The sequence below is a fragment of the Urocitellus parryii genome, chromosome 3, assembly GCF_045843805.1.
Source record: "Urocitellus parryii isolate mUroPar1 chromosome 3, mUroPar1.hap1, whole genome shotgun sequence".
NCBI lineage: Eukaryota > Metazoa > Chordata > Mammalia > Rodentia > Sciuridae > Urocitellus > Urocitellus parryii.
The window spans coordinates 47,695,389-47,714,133 of NC_135533.1; the positions used below are offsets into that span (position 1 = coordinate 47,695,389).

Consider the following 18,745-nt stretch of genomic DNA (forward strand, 5'->3'; position numbering starts at 1 on the left):
CATGGGAAAAATGGAGAAACTGTGATTAGGCAAAGGGGGAGGAGGAGAGGGAGCATGGGGGCCAGAAAGATGGTGAAGTGTGATGGACATCATTACCCTATGTACCTGTATGACTGCCCATAATGTACACATGGTGTACAACGCTACATCATGTACAACTAGAGAAATGAAACGTTGTGCTGCAATGTGTACAATGAATCAAAATGCATTATGCTGTCATATATGCCCAATTAGAATAAACAAATTTTTAAAACATTAAAAATAAATAAATAAAAACAAAAGCCCCAATTTAGGTAAACCTTCTCTCCTACCCTGAGTCAACCCTAAATGAAAGCTCACAGATAAAAGAAAGCCGGGGAGCTGGGTTTTTGGTGTCTTTCTTCTGACTTCCACCACTTGCTGGATTCAATTCTAAATCTTCTGCATTTAGAGTGGCAGGGATAGGCAGGATGAGGAGAGGGAGATACTTTAAGGTCTTATTTGAGTGGTATATGAGTTAAGATATAGCTTTAGTCTTTAGAGCTCTCCAGGCTTGGGGGATGTTCAAAATGACTCCATCTCATAAGCACTGTTACAAGTTTTTGAGAGGCTCTTATCACCAGATGTAACTGGTGCTGGGATGTGACTTGTGGGAGAGTGCTTGCCTTGCCTGCATGAAGTCCACTGCCACCCCTCAACACACACACACAGGAAAAAAAGAAAAAGAAAGAATATCAAATTGTTCCTTTTTCTTTGTCGCTAATGGATCTCTTTTTATCCTGTCGCCAAACCCTTTTGGAAGAATTTGCCTTTCAAATGACACCAAATACCATTTTTCCTCCAAGTTTCTTATAATTGGTCCAGGAGAAACTGGCATATCTGTTCTGTTGTCAGTGATAATATAGCTAAAACTCCACTAAGTAAGGAGAGTCAACCATGACCTTTTATTTTCAAATTTTCCAAGAGTGTATTAAACACAAATCCATTGACCCCTTCTGAGTCTAAGGGGCAGACATCAAGTTCTCAAGGAGGTGTTTTCTCAGAATCTATCTCACCAGGCTAAGTGTGAGATTCTTCCCTTTCCTCTTTCTTGATGGTATGGAGGTCAAAGATAGGGAAGTACTCCAAAATTCTCCATCAATAGCCTTCTTCATTTTTAACTCTCAGGTTAAGAGTATAAAACTTTTTTTTATTTTTCTTTTTGTTTTCTTGTTCTCAAGTCTTATGTATTTGGAATGTTGGAACATAATGTGCATGGTTGATATTGTAATGACTCATTTAACTACTCCATTCACTAAGAAATCAGCTGATTTACCAAAGCTTCTTCTTTTTTCCTCGTATTGAATTAATAACATGCTTACAGTTCTCCAACACCACTGGCAAATTTAGTCACGGAAGCATCTAGTTATTCCCACCCAGTGGATTGGTTTGCTCCTTTTTAAACTTCCCTCCATACTCAGCTTAGATTCCATGGTAAGCCAGTTAAGTAACCTTCTTTTAAAAATTCTAAACTTTGCTTTAACTTCCTTTGAACAGAAGTTATTTATCAAAACTCCAACTTTTGTTCTCTCTACATCATGTCTTCCACTGAAGAGCTAACCATTGATGGTGAAAATTGTTCATACAGTACAGCAGACTGCATTTCCTATATTCATGATCATACATGACTACTGCTATATCACACTGACCCTCATCTACTGTGTTTCTCTAAGTTACTTGTCTCCACCAGGAAATTTAAAAACTCCTCTGTTCTCTTATCAATTTTCTTAATGCTCTTTCTTACTCTTCCCAGGTAGCTTTGCCACCTACTTTCACAGAGTAAACAGAAACCAGCAGACAATGGTATTGCCTAGAAATGTAGAGAACTACCTGCTTCTGCCTCACCTCTCCTCCTTCTCTACAAACATACTGGTGTCAATGTCTCTCCTCCAAACCATCTCTTGGGTCATCTTAGAAACCTTCCTCTATAGACTATTGGAATTTTTATCAACATTTAATAATTTTCAAGACATCTTTACAAAAGAGCATAAAAGAAGTCCTTCTTAACTTATTCTCAATTAAATACTGCCCTACCTCATCTCCATTTTCACAGCCAAATCACTAAGGTTCACATTCATTGACTTCATTTCTTTAACCTCTTCAATCTGTCTCTCCATTCCACCCAAAATATGCTTCCTATGATCATCAGTAAGCTCTACATTGCTAAACTCCATAGGTACTTTTCAGGATCATCTTTGCAGATCTCTCAACAGCTTCTTCCTACTGAAATCTTTGGGTTTCTGTGAAATCTCACTCTACTGGTTTTTGTTCTGGATCTCTGATTATTACTTTGTCTCCTTTGACAATTCCTTTTTCTTTATCCTTCCTTAAAACTGTTTTCAGAAACCTGTTATAGTCATTTGTCTTTCTCACTTTAGTATTTTTACTTTAAAAATCATATTTTCATTGATTTAGTGATATACTAGACCATCAAACTCTGTCTTTAGCCCAGACTCCTTCTAGACCCGTATATCCAATTGACTGTTCAACATAATTTGAATGTCTTTATTGAAACTCCAATTCAAAAGTGTTCAAAACCAAACTCATGAATTCCTTCCTCAAACTCAGTTCTTTGAATTTAGCCAATGGTATCACCATCACCATAGTAACAAGCATTTACACTGTTCTTAGCATGCTATAAACACTGGTCTATATTAAAATCAGATAAACATTTCAATTCTTACAACACACTGAAGTGGGTAATATCAGTACACCACGTTACAAATGACAAGAGGCAGAGAGAAGTTGAATTAATTGCCCAGGGTCACAGTGCCTAAAATGACAGGCTTGGACCTGGAAACCATGTAGTCTTGCTTTGGAGTCCATACTTTCAGTCACTTTGCTGCATTTCTTGTTCTCCTTAAAAACATTCACTTCCTCATCTCACTAGTTTCTGTCAATTTTATCTGCATAAATGTGTAGGGAGTCTGTCTAGTTTTCTCTATTTCTACTGCTACCTGACCTAGGTTACTCAAGTAAGGTCTTTATGAGACTTCTTGCATGAATCTTTACCTATTTCAGACCTGCTGCACATACTGCAACCTTGCAAAAATCCAAAATGTCTTTAAGAAATTTATGAACACTTGTTGTCTTGTGCATTTGTGTATGTGGGTGTTAATATGTACTTTAAATACATTTTAAGGCTGTAGTGTGAAGAAAAGGTATGAAGTGTGCAAGAATTGGGACAAGGAAACCCATAAGGAGGAGGTTGTCACACTAACCCAGACCACATTCTTTCTCTTCAGCCATTCATCAGTTAAGAAGTTGTTTCTGTATCTTGGCTATTGAGAATAGTACTGTAAAGAATGTGAAGTGCAGATATTTCTTTGCAATATTGATTTCATTTCTCTTGGATATCCAGAAGTGGTATTGCTGGACCATATGGTAATACTATTTTTAATATTTTGAGGAAGATTTATAGTATTTTTCATAATGATCACACCAATTTACATGCCTGCCAAAGGAGTGAAAGTTTCTCTTTTCTGGAGGATGAACAGAATCACTGCTCTGCTCCATATAGATAAGCATGTGTCTGCGACATTTCCACAGTAAAATCTTTTGGCAAAATCACAATAAGGAAAAAATTACTACTCCCTAAAAGTCATCATGGGTGTGGGAATGGCATTTAGCATTACAGGGTATGGTACTTTGGATTGTAATTTACTTTTTAATTAACTTAAAGGTCAACCCCCAAAGGTATCTACTCTTCATCCAAAAGGAATAAATTTACTAATGTCTACATTTGCATTATATTTTCTACATGGGAATGATTTATATTTGCCATGTGATACAAATTTCCATTAAAAACTTGCAAAGCTGGTATGTAAATAGAATGGCAAAATAAGTTTAAAAATTTTTTATGAGTGATGCAATATGACAAATGAAATTTAGCACTTACATATTAAATATTTTGCTATAGGAAAGACATCAATCATAAATCAGAAAATGATGCATAATTTGAACATTATTGAATTGATAAAAAAGGACATTTAAAAGGTAATGTGTATATAATTTCTCATTGACATATTATTACTTATAAAAATACAGTTAAAGAAAAATTGAATTTAATATAAAAGCATAGCTGCAAATATTTGCATGCATACACACACAAAAATGATTAAAATGACAGATACAAAACAAATCAAAACAGAAAATAATTAATTCCTTATGAATTTACCATACTTTTTTTCTATATAAACATCTTTAATACATGATTAATGCACATTAATGCTACTGCACATGAATTGATGCTTATGCAAAAATGTATGATTAAGGCAGGCATTAAAATGTAGAGTAAATTCAAATTCCATAGTAAATGGAAACATTAAAAGATAATAATGCAAATTTAAGGTTAAGAGGAGGTGTTTTTGAGGTGGAATTGGAGATGAACAGTTGAATATGTTGGCAATAAACACAAGCCTCTTACATTTGAATTTATTACTATATTTGCCAAGGACATGTGATTGCTGAGCTGAACTAGTTGAAGAGATGACAATGAAACAAAGGGTAAAGATTGAGAATAGTAGTAAAGAGCAATGAGCCAAAAATGCAGCTTTCAGGAAAGCCTGAGATAAGCCACTATTTGAGTAGCTAGTGATGCAGAAATTATGAAAAAAAAAAAAAAGAGGTTAGGTTTTACAGCAAATTAGTCTTTAGTCTTCTGCTGGACAGGGGTTTTGACCTAAGACAAAGGGTTTTGCCCTATCCCAAGAACAGGTTAGAATAAATTATTTGGAGTAGAAACTTAGACCCTGACCCTGAGGACACATGTAGGCAGATACCAGGAAATAAAATAGTCACTACATTTCTTGGGAAGTAGAGAAGGAATCTTGCCAGAAGCCAAGTGCCAATGTCTCGGCTTGGCACAGAATCACGAGCCACCACACAGCTTTGTAGGTTCAAACAGCAATTCTTTATTCCCGATCTCAAAACAGCCTCCACACGCGTTCAGGGGCAATTCCAATATGTCCGATCCCAAATCCTACTCCACGAGGCTTTTTCCAAATCCCATTTTAATCTCACGAGAACTCAACGAGAACAAGCAACAGGAACACCCTAATCCCAGCAGCAATAATCTTCAACCTCAACTTCCCTAAAACTGCTATTGTCACGCCCTAAACCCAAGGACGGAGATACTTCCTGCAGGAATATACCCTAATCCTGGATCCACCCTGGTGATTGAGCAGGGTCACCTTTCTCAAACACACAAGCAAGGTCGCAGCAAATTTCCAAGGCAAGTCCATTTAATATGGGGTACACTGGCAAGGATTACGATGCGTCATACCTACTTGGTAATGGCCCTCAGCATCTCCCCCCTTCTGATTAATTAAACAACAAGCAATGTGGCTTAGGACCGTGCCTGGTAGGTTGTCCAATTCAACATGTGGTTCTTACCCGTCATGGGAGAGCTGACCTTTGGGCGTCAACTTCCTGTCTTAGGTTGAATCCACTGCAACCAGATCAACCTGTCACTGACTACCGGTCCAGCATTCAGCCATGCTTGTGGATAGGCCTAAGCACCAGTGGGGGGGTGAGGTTCTTGCCTCACCTCTGTTGGCCCCCAAATTTAACCTAGGTGCCAGTGGGGGGGTGAGGTTCTTGCCTCACCTCTGTTGGCCCCCAAATTTTAGACCATCACTAGTAGAAGGGAGGAAGACACAGAAATGCCACGACACCAAGCCAATAGACGGCTCCTTTGGAAAAATTGCGTCACTGGTGACACCATCAGCAAAGATGCCAGCATTACCACAATTAACATGGGGTGCACTGGCAAGGAAATTGCATCACTGGTGACACCATCAGCAGAATCTGTTGTGCATCTGTGTATGTGTGTGTGATGGTGTGTGTGAATGTATGCATTTTGTCCTAGAAGGACATTGCCATAGGTATATTATGAAAGGAAAAGTGTTCATGCAATCTGTAAGGAGACTTTTGAGAAATTAAATATACAGAATGTAATTTTTTAAAGACAAAAAATATATCCACATACTAGAAATAAGGCTAAAATGAAACATATATGTTAAAATATTTCCAATAGTTATTTTTTTTCTTTCTTTCTTTCTTTTTTTTTTTTTTTGGTACTGGGGATCGAACCCAGGGATGCTTAACCACCAAGCAACATCCTCAGCCCTTTTTAAATATTTTATTGAGAGACAGGATCTCACTGAGTTGCTAAGTACCTCACTAAATTGCTGAGACTGGCTTTGAACTTGCAATCTACTTGTCTCAGCTTCCTGAGTCTCTGGGATTATAGGCCTGTGCTACTGCACTGGGCTCCAATAGTTATTTCTTAATCATGCAATGAGTACTTGATCTTGATCTATTTTGTATCTTGTACAACCATAAAAAAGCGTTTATCAACATGTAAAAGAATCACAGACTTTACAGTAGATAGGTATTTAGAGAAGACCTGGTACAAAAAACTAAGTTTTCAGGAGAATGATATGAGACTAGTTATTCCACATTTGAAGCCAAAGTTCCTGTTTATGAGTTCCCTCTCAGTGATTTTTCTCTGCTACTATTTTGCCTTCTAGAAGACTCTTTTCTTATGTAAGTTTTAAACTCTACTTTTAGACTGCATTTAACCACATTTTATACTTATTTACCACAATCGTAACCTACTATATTTTAATTGAATTCCAATACCGCCACTCTTTAATTCTTCCATGCAAATATGTGACATCCAAGACTTTTCAAGTATGCCTTCCACATTTTCCAAGTAACTGAACATATTTCGACTAGGACATGACCAAAAGCAGACCCTATGACATCATCACAAAGATATGTCAGAACAGAAATCCCGCAGGCCCAGTTATAACTCACTTTTGCCACCTGGTGGCCATAATTACAGATTTCTGTGGCAAGTTATACATTTCCAACCTTGGTGCTAAAAATGCACATGTGAATCAGCATGGGCAAAATAAGTGGTCTCCATGGGGCTATGAAATATAATTCCCTGGGGTGAGTGTAATATTAAAACATTAAGGCTTCTAGTTATAGTTTAAATAATTATGAAGGAATAATTGGAAAAGACATAAGTTCCTGATAACTATTTTCTCCTTGCCAAAATTAGCTTCTTGATATTTTTGGATATTTATTTGCATTTACTTTAATAGTATTCACATGTGACATATCTTCATTTCTCAGTTGCAGCATAACAATTTTTCACTATCTTAGATGGTGAGAATTTACATTCTTTCAGAGCTTCCTTCACTGAATGAATTTTTATATGTCCATCTTCTGAACATTATAGCAGTATCATGATTTTTGCTTACAGCAGAGTACAGTGCTTCAGTGTGTTGTCTAGAGTGCTATTAAAATCCACAAGTAATATTGTTTGTGCTTGTTTGTGTAAATTTTCCTGTTCTCTCCCTCACTTCCTTAGTTTTTTAAGTGCATACCACTAGATCAGTCCCAGACATTCCCTTGTTGATTAGATTTCTCTGAAAGCAATCAGGTGATAGGTTACTTTAACCACATCAAATAGTCTATAAATTTCATTGACTGGGTAACATTCCTTCCAGAGTTTCCATGCATTGCCTAAAGTTTGTCCTTTCTCCCTCTTGCCACCCCCGAGAATAGCAAAAACCTACATAGATGGTAGCTACTTTAGCTGCATATTGATTATAGGCTGGAAATAAATGTAACTCAGGATTTTAAAGGCTTTTTTTCCTATTGTCTCTGATTTTCCAGTGTTGGGCAGAGAAGTATTCAGCCATTTGTATTTTTAATCTTTTTAAAGGAATCAGTTTTTTCCCCTCTTTTTAAAGTTTTTAGGATCCTCTCTCTACCCATAGTATTCTGAAAGTTCAAAGTTCAATTACACCTTCCCCTGTGTGAGTCCATTTCAGGCATGCTGCAGACACCCAGTAGGCCTTTAATGATAAAATTTGTATTCTTTAAAGTGGAAAATTTCATGCATTTTCAATCTATCTTCTATTTTCTCTGTTCTTTACCTAAAACTCCTATTATTCTCTTAATCTTATTTCTCCCTATTTTGTCTACTGAATTTTTCCACTTATGATTTTTACATCTTGACTTTTTAATATTTCTATATCTTATTATTTATTTTATATTTTTGTCTTCTTGTTTCTTTTGTAGAATGCTATTTGTATTTTATGATAGCAATTTCTTTGTTTACTTCTCTGCATGGAATAATGATATTTTCTTTTCTCAAGTGTTCATCTTCTTGCATAGATTTCCTGCAAGTAGTTGTTTCCTTTTTGTTTGTTTGGGATTCTATCTTTCATGCCTGAGGCTTTTTTCAGGTATCCAAGAATTTTCGCCCATATTTAAGGCAGTGAAAAGTTGCTTGAGACACTGCACATGTGTTTTGGGATTTGTTGGCTATAAACTTCACTGTGGTATTGTCTGACTGGACTGTTTTTTGAAAAATTCTAATGTCAGTATGTTTTTATTATTTCTCTGGTGCTGAGTGCATTCCTCAGGGAAGACTCTTCTGGTTTGCTGCCTGCCAACATCTTGAGGGCATTGACCTGCTACCAGGAGTAGTGGAGTAGAAGATAGGGTTCATGACATTCAGCAAATGAGCCCTCACTCAGAGCCCTATGTGTTATTGTGACATCCTTCCTGGACCTAGAATGCTGTCTGCTTCTCCTTACCCTTTTTTGTAACGTTTAAAGATCAGACTTTTGTTTGGTGGAGGAGGAGAAGTGGTATCCATGTGGAATTTAGGAAGACATGTAGGGATTTATCTGCTTCATAAGCAAATTTTGTAAACTTTGAAAGCAGCTTCTATGTAAACTGGATTATTTATTGAGTTTCTTTACTACTGATCTAGTATTTATGTTCCTGGATAACTGAATATTTTTCCACCCATATTTTTACTTTTTAATATCCAAAATGATTTCGTTGCCATCTCTTCTCTTGATATTTATATAATTGTGATTGTGACTTAAAACAGTCTATTTGTTCTTATATTAATGGAGACTCAGAATAAAGTGGAGGTAAATGGGTCTGTTTAATTAACCATCTTAATGGAAAATGCAACATGTATATTTTATTTTAAAAACAAGAAGTTGACTAAATCTTTACTAATAATTAATGCACAGATTGACCTTGGTGTCTTTATGGTAGATTCACATGTTGGTGGATGATGTCAAGAATAAAGGGAGGAATGCATAGAGCTCCATAGTGCACAGATATTGAGACATTGGGGTCCTGTCTCCCTTGTTTGCAATATTGAATTTCCATGTGCTCAGTTAAGTGGATATCAGATTATGTTAATTACTTCTAATTAAATCAGTCTTCCCATAAAATGCATAAGGCTTGCAAATAATTTCTATAAGGATATACTTTCTCTGACAAAACCACAGAATGAAATTAATACATAACTGAAGTGTGAGAAAACCTAAGAGAGGATTCTTCCCTTACTCTTGTGTGAGCTCTTCGTGAAGATCCAGTGGAGATCTGTTCAGTACTAACCTGAACAACACAGAGGAGCTGTAATAAAGTTTAAATGATCAAGGACACTCTTTGGGATAGGATTTACATCTATTTTATCTTGACTTTTTTATATTTGTATATCATGTTATTTATTTTATATTTTATATTTTTAGTTATTTTAGTTATTAAAGAACTATGTGACATATGGTGAATTGGGATATCAGCTTATATAGTAAGAGTAGGATAAACTAAGATATTTAAAATTTAGCATTCAAGACATAAAAACTCTTCATAAAAAGTATTATTTCTTTCATCAGTGATGAAAAATCATTAAATCAAGGATTGATTTACAAAATGGTATTACCCTAAATGTTAACTATTTAGAAACTTCCTTTGCAGTTTCTTGACTAAGCGCGAGCGCGCGCACACACACACACACACACACACTCAAAAAAAACATTGTTATTTCTATAGTGGTAAAACTGACTGAAACGGTTTAATATAGACAATATAGCAGATTTGTTGATTCATCATTTGACAAATCAAATTCCTTGTTAAACAAAATGTTATTTAAAACATTAAAATAATTTCCTAAAATGCATCACTGAACTAATACAAAAGTAAGGAATCTGTATTGACTACAAATAAAGTACAACTAGGCAATTTAAACTAAAGGAGTGATAAGTCAGGTTTACATGTGAGGGCTTCAGTTTATATTGTTGCAAAAAAAAAAATTGCAATGGAAGATAATGCCCAAGGTCAACTGAGTGGGGAGGAATCATATGGGAAAACATTCACAAAGTTGCCATCCCTTGTAGAAATAGAGAGCAATAAAATGCCAGACTGAGTTAAGGGAAAATATGAAGTCCTCTGAAAATTCCTAAATATGGGCATGGCTTTTAGCATAAAGTGGCATCACTTGTGTCTTCAAAGAAAAAAATAATAATATAATTCAAACTTTTATAAGCAGTTGCAATCCCAAACTTCAATAATTTCCATAGAAATTTTAAAAAATCCTAGCATTTCAACTAGCACAAAACATTCAAGAAAATAAGACAACAAAATGAAAATGATAAGAAAATAAAAATGGCCAAAGAGAGAAACCAATGAGGACACTGGTTGCTAAAGGTACTAGATGCAGAACATAAGTAAATAAATTTATTACTAATTAATTTGGAGAAGGGATTGAAAATATTAGCATAGAGAAAGAGATTGTGAAATAATCAAGCACATCTTAAAAAGAGGCAAATGGAATTTAAACACTCAGTGAATACTCAAAATGAAATAGAAATAGCTTCAGAGAGAATTACTGAGCTGGAAGATAAATCTAAGTTATTATCCATAATTCAATCCAGCAAGACAAGGAGAAGGAAAATAAAAAGAGATGTCAGTAATCTTAAAAGATAAAGTGAGAAAACTTAATATGGATTTAATTGGAAACTAGAGGGAAGGAATAAGGAAAACCAGAAAATTGAATATTGAAAAATGACACTTGAGACTTCTTAAGAATTATTGGACAGATCAATAAACAGAGACAGAAGGAATGTATTTTTAGGTATGTCAAAATGAAATTCTAGAGCACACACATAACTCTTTAATCAATGAGAAAAGATTGCTTACAAAGGAGTAATTCTTTAACTGATAGCTTGCTGATTTTTTCACAGGAGAAAAAAACCCAATGGAAATATATCTCAATGTAGAAAGAAAATATTAGGCAACCTAGCACTTCATAACCACACAAAAAAATTTTTGAAAATCATAAAGACCTTTCTATTAGCCAAAATCTTAAGAGTTTAACATCAAAAGACACTCTCGAAGTACATTCTGGCTCTTGGACAAGACTTGTAAGATTAATAAAATAAAAATATTTTTGGAAAGATTATTTGAATAAAATGTTTAGAAGCACAAGTAAAAATAATACATCAGTACTAAAGATATTAAATAAGTAGATATAAGAAATAACCAGGTATTTTTGCATGAATTCCTAGAAAATTGCAACTAATTCAAATAGAAGTAGAAAATCTGAATATTCCTAAAACCAGATGAATAATAAAATAAATTATAATTATATATGCTCTGTACTTTCATCTTTGCTGGTTCCATTAGCTGTAATACTAAATAGATGGAGAGAGATAGCACAACCACCTTGGACCAAAGGGTTCAATAATGAGGATTGTAGAGTACAAACAGAAAGAGGTACGGTATTCCAGAGTATGGAACCACCATAACAGCCTATTTCTAGCTATTTGACACTCCTGATCTTTTGAGTATTTGTTGCCATGGTAAAATCCACACCCTTAATAACAAACCAAAAAAAAAAAAACAAGCAAGAGAATAATTAATGCAAAATTTTGGACGGTGGCTATCTTTGTAAGGGTGTGGAGGTGATTGTGTGTGGAAGGAAATGGAATCAGATAAAGGCTCATGGAGATTTCTAGAAATTGTTATGTTCTATTTCTTAAACTGAATTGTGGTACATAACCATTTCATTCACTATGCTTTTTAAAAATACTGTTATATTTTACAATGTGCATAGTTATGAAATATTTCATAATAAAAATACATAAAAATTTGGGAACAAAATAAATATATTCCTTAAAAAAAAAACACCTCTGGAAGATGCCTAGGAACACACTGGTGAGGTTTTCAAGAAATGACATAAAGTATTCAAACAAGTTATGTAAGGTGGGATGTTTATAGTATAGATAAAGTATGAATGCTTCTAACATGTTCATGCTATTGGCTAGATAATATTTCAACAACATAGGATGTGAAGAACTACATTTTTGTAATTCATAAACTAAAGATACATGAGAGAAAAAATATTATCAACAGTCAATAATTTCTTTAATAAAAATTGTTGTGGTAACACAAAGAAGTATTGCCATCAATGGAATTAGGACTTTGACTTCAGTCAAAATAGAAATTTGAAAAGAGGTCTCATCTGTGGACTGCTGCTGTGCTTCCTAAAAGTGTCGGGGAGTCGTCTTCCTTTTCTGGATTATCTCCTCTATAAACACTGTCTCTGAACAACAGGATTTAGATGAGTAAAAGAGGACATCTAAAGAGTGTCAGGTGAAGACTGAGTGGCACTAACACTGACTTTGCCACTGAATTTTACCTAATCTAGGAAAAAGGAAGAGTAATCAGGAAAAAAAAATTCCCTATAGTACCTCTGTAATCCAAGATAAAATATTTTTTTCATATTTGTTCTAAGGGTCTGATGTTCTAGAATTGCTGTCTCCTTATTTGGTGAAACTAATGTCTCTCATTCTTAATATTAAGAAACATGCTCACTGCTGTACTTACCAGACCCTTTGAATTCTTGCAATAAGCATTTTCACTCCCAAATAAACAACACTTAATTTAAAACAAGCTGAAATTTGTTGTAAGAATTTTTTTCTTTGAACTTTTCCCTTTGAGGAACAGCAAGTTATAATAAATGAATGAAAAATAATTATCTCAGATTTTTCATTAAAAGCATACTGATTTTCCAGGTTGTTTCATTTGAAGTTGCCTGGAGGTTTAGACATTGAGCTAGAGTAAAATTCTGAGGTATCTTTTTGAATAATACTAAGACTTATTTGTGAGGGAAAGAACTAGTAACTCGATTCCTTTTTTTTTTTTTTTTGTAACTGCTAATTGATTTTTGATACCTAGAGCTCATTTCTCATGGAAACCATATGAATGATGGTTGATCTAGCTGCCTATCGGAACCTAACAAATAGATTCCCCCAGGTACAGTTAGTGTGCTTTTGAGGTCATCCTTTCCTTTCCCAGTTCCTTTTCCTCTCTAAAAACATTTCAGCTATGTTCAGAGAGTAATATAGGATTGATGGACAATACATCTATATCTACCTACCACTTTTATTTTAGATACCAGTAGGGAGTCCTTTTAATGTTCATGCATGTCCTGCAGTGAGAGAAGTTGGTGGATCCTGGAAAATATCTCTTTTTATACGCAGCATAGGAATGTAATTCTTAGATAGGAATGCTTCTAAATCACTTCCAGGAATCTGAGGGACTACTGAATATCTATCATCTTCAACAGTAACACATGATAATTACCACCTTTAGCAGTAAAAGTGGCAGCAAATTATCACCTCTATCATCTACATGAGAACTCTGTAGCTATTGACAAGAATTTTCAGGGAGACAAATTTTAGCTCCAAACCATTTTTTATCTTTCCACCTACAATGAAATTAATTGTGGCTCATGCCATAATTTTATCTTTAAACCTTTATCTATTTACTTCTTTTCTTATTATAGTTATATAAATATATACATATATATATATATGTGTGTGTGTATATATATATATATGTATATGTATGTATGTATGTATATATATACATATATATCTTGCATGGTTAATTGCAACTAGAGAAAATATCTAAAATTATTGACTTACTAAGCAATTATTTACTAAAAGTTTATTAATGTCATGTACTTTTCCAGATATTTGAGATACATAATAAATAAACAAATTCTCTACCACTGTAAATCTTGTGTTTTGGTGAAGAAAATAGTAAATTAAAAAATAAATAAAAATTAAGCAAATTATACATTTTATAAGAAGGGGATAGATACATGCTTCAGAAAAAGAAGGGAGTCAGAGGATTAGGAGGAGGGGTGTCAAATATAGCAACTGCAGTGAAACAGGGAAGTTAGAGCAGGCCTTGTTGACAAGGAAGCACTTGAGCAAATGTTAAATGTATATATTTTTCACCAATATTATTGTTATTATAGACTTAAAATTTTTTTCGGAGCAATTCTTAATTTTTTAAAAAATTATTAGGAACTTCCTATTTACTACATAACAAATTTCATATGGATCAGTGTGTATACTATTGTCCTTGGAAAGAAATATAGCTTTAAAAAATGAAGTAAGATTACTGGTCATCTTGGGTTTCTTTAATTGGATTTGTTCAAGGATTTGGATTAAAGAAATATTCTTAATTTTGTACTAAACAAATAGGGATTCAATGAATAATTATAGTTTTCATTAGAAATCAAATTCATCTTTTTTGGAAGGAACATGGCAAAATGGTGCAAATTATTTAAAAAAAATCAATCTAAGCTTTACATATTGTGTCTCATTGTTGAAATTTACTTTAAATCACTCACACCCAACAGGAAGTAATATTTAGATCTTCTTTGGCCTGCAGGTTAAGTTCAAAGTGAAACTACAGAGGTTTTATTTTGCTAACCTACCTACTCCAAGATGACATAAGACCAAACATATAACTGTAAATGTCCCTTATATTTTATAGTTAGATAAATTGCAGTTTCTTCCATATAATCTCATAGTGTTCAATTACCTAGTAAACCTGGCAGAGAACAGGTGCAGTTCATTATAATCACAACATAACCATATATGTTTATTCCTAAAAGAGAGTTATAATTGCTAAGAAATCAAGACATATCTTAAAGTACTATATCTAAAATAGTCCTTTTGTGCAAGTTCTTAAAACCAGTTTTCTAAGAGCAAAAAAAAAAAGTCCTTTAATTTTCCTTTTATATAAAGCTTAATTTTTAAATACTGGTACTAGAAAAACTGTAGGATCAGCATTTAATTTTGGTTTCCACTCCTTAACTTGGATATCAAATCTCCATTACCTAAAATGCACCCAAATTATCTTACCATTCTCCATGGAAAAGTTAGTCTCCATTAGAACAATGGAGGCATCTCCAACACCTGTCTCTTTCTCATCCCCAGTGCCTGATTAATCAAAAAGCTCAGGAGCTCATATCCCCTTGCCATGAACAGTGTGAGCAGAGTGAGATTCCCAAAGGCAGATGTTGTATGCTGCCCACCATCTCTGAGACTCCCTATTTCCCATAAAATGAACTGTAAGACTTCTTTGCATTGCATGAAGAGCAATCCTTAATCTAGCCAATCTATTTAACCACTGGACTCAACACAGCAGCTAATCACCTCTAGTAGCCCTGTAGAAGAGATGCCTGGAAAGCCAACTGTCTACGGAGTTGAGTCTTTGAATGAGGTGTACCCTCTGATTAGAATGTCAATTCCTTTCCTCATGTTTTGCATTCACTTAATAATTCATTGGTAAATACCTATTGAGTACCTTCTCTGTGTCAGGCAATAGAATATGCTAGGGTCTACCACAGTGCAAAGTAGCCATGTGCCTGTTCTCATGGGGTTTGCATTCTTCCTCTTGCACACACTATCATCTTCTCAGACCCCGGGTCTTCACAGTGTGCTCAGATTGAACTGATTCTCCTGCTTCTGACAGGCTTGGCCTCTGTGCAAGCCTCTGTTGTGGAGTTTATGTTAGACTTGTTTTGGAAGCCCATATTTGCCACTAGATCCTTAGCTGCTTACAATAGAGTGGGCCTTTTCATCAGCAAACCATCCTACAATTCTCTGGACAGAATTGAATATGAAATCACATTTAAAGGACTTTGACTCAAAGTTTAAGTGTCCTGCCAGAAAACTAGCTTTCTAAAGGTGACCACAAGAAAGTTACAGAGTGCATAAATATTCTTTCTAGTCAGGCTTGCCAATTTTCAGGATAGTTTTTGAAGTGCACTTCCATTGCGTTATTTTGAGACATACCTGGCTAACTATTGATTTTTTAATTATTTTTAAAAAAATTACTTCTATCCCTAATTATAACAATGTTTTAATAAGTATATTTGCAATTTGCCTCTTTAAAAATCCTTAATCTACATGTAACTAATGGCTTAAAACTAATCTTTGTGTGTATTTTCTCTTTATATAGAAATTACTCTTTCCTTGAAGATTTCTGTAAACTAGGAGAGTGGTTTTTTGTTTGTTTGTTTGTTTTTGTTTTTTCCCTATTGAGCTGCATGATAATGCATGATAGCCTGAGGATAAAACATATGCCCCACTCTTCTATTCCTAATGCCATGGTTACCGTAGGACTATTTCTATGCAGGATTATTTTGCAGTGGTCTCAAGATATATTGCTCCTAGTGCAACCTAGTATCCTACTTTCATATTGATTTATTCTGGGAAAGAAATTCTATGGGATAGTTTACAAAGATTGCCTTCCTTCCTTTAATATCTAGAATGGGTATGACTCTTTCACCTTTATTTGACAGAAAAAACTCATGAGTTCTGTATTGAATTTTTTAGTGGCAATGGTGACACTAAAACTATGTGATCATTTATAATTATATGAACAGAAGTGCTCAAAATTCATAACCTGGAACAATGAGAATGCTCCTTATGAAAATCAGGTTATTGGGTCAACAATATTTTCATAAGAATATGAAACAAATTCTGAGACTAGAATTTTATTTCTTTAAACTACATTAGCTAACTGCCATCATTTTGATTCTAGTAGACGTAGAAAATAATGATGCTAATTTTCAGAGCCTAAAGTGGTTCCTATCTGTATGATGATTTCAGTCTATCCTTGAAGCCTTACCAAACCATCAGATCACACTTTGATTTAGTCAGGCAAAGTATTTTTTGGGCAAAGAAGCAAGTACCATGGTTTAAAATACATATTTTATACAACTACAGCTCTAATGTAATTTCATATATAATTATTTAGAAAGAACCAAAATTCATATACCTTTTCCATATCCATCTTGCTTGAAACTTTCTCTGTATCATTACTGTATCTGAAAAATAAATTGGCCCTGTTTATAATCTTATTAAAATATAATTTGGAAAAATCCTAATCAAAATGTCAATGTTCTTTACTTTGGTTTTGTTTTCTCTTTCTTCTTACTTGTTTCTTGTCCAATAACAGTTTCTGCAAAACATTAAGTAAAAGGAAAACAATTTAAATGAGGGTTTATCATTGGGTTTCAAGTGTGTGTGTGTGTGTGTGTCTGTGCGTGTGCATGTGTGTGTATGAGAAAATGGAATTATTACTAGAAATTACAAATGAACAAATTCACCTTATATTGATATAGCATTCATCTTTAAAAAGTATTTTAGAAACACAAACATTCCCTACATTTTTCATTGCATGAAAGCAGTTCATCAGAGCCAGAAATAGCCACAGTCGTATTTGCTGTTGTATACAAATAGAATGTAGGAATTAAAGACTGCCAATATTGAGCAGTAAAGTAATTTTAGGAAAGGAAAAAATTTAACCTGGAAGTCTCCTGAGAGAGACATAACAGAATGTTTCATTGGATTGACTAGAGAGTAGAAAGGGCATTCTTCCTCTTTTTGCCAGAAAGTAGTAATTCAACAAATAGCTTAAGGTAAAATATTTTCGTAATGTAATTTCTTTGTAGAGATATTAGGGACTATAGAAGGAGGAAGATTAAATTCACACTGTGCATATATGGATAGTTAATTCAAAATATAACCCATGGTTCTTGAATGTATGCCTGTTGCCCAAATGACTAGACCCCACTGCAGCCATATCAACATGATACCATCAACTTCCATGACACGGTTGGCAGATTCATTGTAATAAGTCATCTGAGTGGCCTCGGCCTCTGCTTCAGCACTGATGATCTGCTGGGCCACAGCTTCCACGATGGGCATCACCATGGCAGTAGTAGAGGTGTTGCTAAGCCACATGGATAGGAGGGCAGTGCTGCTCATGAACCCCAGCGTCAGTCTGCAAGGAGAGAGTGTCACATGGATCTCAGCTCTGTCTCCAGAGGCTCTTAGATAATTGTAAGAGAGAGTAGTTGCTTTGAGTTAGGAGTTAAATTTTTCAAAACATGGAAAGTTAAGGTTCCTCCCAGAGGGTGAATGCTGAGTACAGTCATACATAGGTAGAAATCAAAGTAACACATGTAAGAGTGGAGTTTTCAAGGGATCTATCTCCTAGGGAACTATAAAAATTCTTTCTCTGAAAAACAGAAAAAAATCACTAAACTTACACCAAACTGCAAGTTGGTATGTGCCTAACAGCTTGTAATTTTACACTAATACATGAATACTCTTTTAAGATGACACCTTCAGATACAAGTAAGATGGAATTGCAATCAACTTTTGAATTTAGGGCCCCTTACTTTTTATCTTTTGGGCATATGTCTTTTTATTAGTATGTGTGCCAAGGCAATACAAGAACAAGGAGAGAGATATTTATACAACGTCTCTTTCCTTGTTTACTCTTCTGGTTCAACAATATATGATAGAGAAAATAGTTAAGTCACTTGCTAAAATGAGGTTGCAGAATTTTCTGTAGATTCTGTTACTTAGCTTTCCTGAATTGGCATTCCTTCCTGTTGTCAGGAACAGACTTTATTATATTCTCTTTTAGAGTAGTTGATCCTTAACTATAACATACCTAAGACTTTAGGATTTTAAACCATCACACTTGGGAAAAAACATGATCTCCTTTGAGTAGGAAGCCT

General features: G+C 34.5%; 1 protein-coding gene across 1 annotated transcript in view; it reads right to left on the reverse strand.

Moving 5' to 3' along the window:
• The window catches only part of Slc13a1 (solute carrier family 13 member 1), an 86,225-nt gene that overhangs the window by 30,524 nt on the left and 36,956 nt on the right, over positions 1 to 18,745 (reverse strand). Inside the window, exons 4-6 of the mRNA XM_026388727.2 lie at positions 17,813 to 18,000; positions 17,124 to 17,175; positions 16,993 to 17,041 (exon numbers count right to left, since the gene is read on the reverse strand). Coding sequence (XP_026244512.2) covers positions 16,993 to 17,041; positions 17,124 to 17,175; positions 17,813 to 18,000 — 289 coding nt within the window. The remainder of the gene's footprint in view (positions 1 to 16,992; positions 17,042 to 17,123; positions 17,176 to 17,812; positions 18,001 to 18,745) is intronic.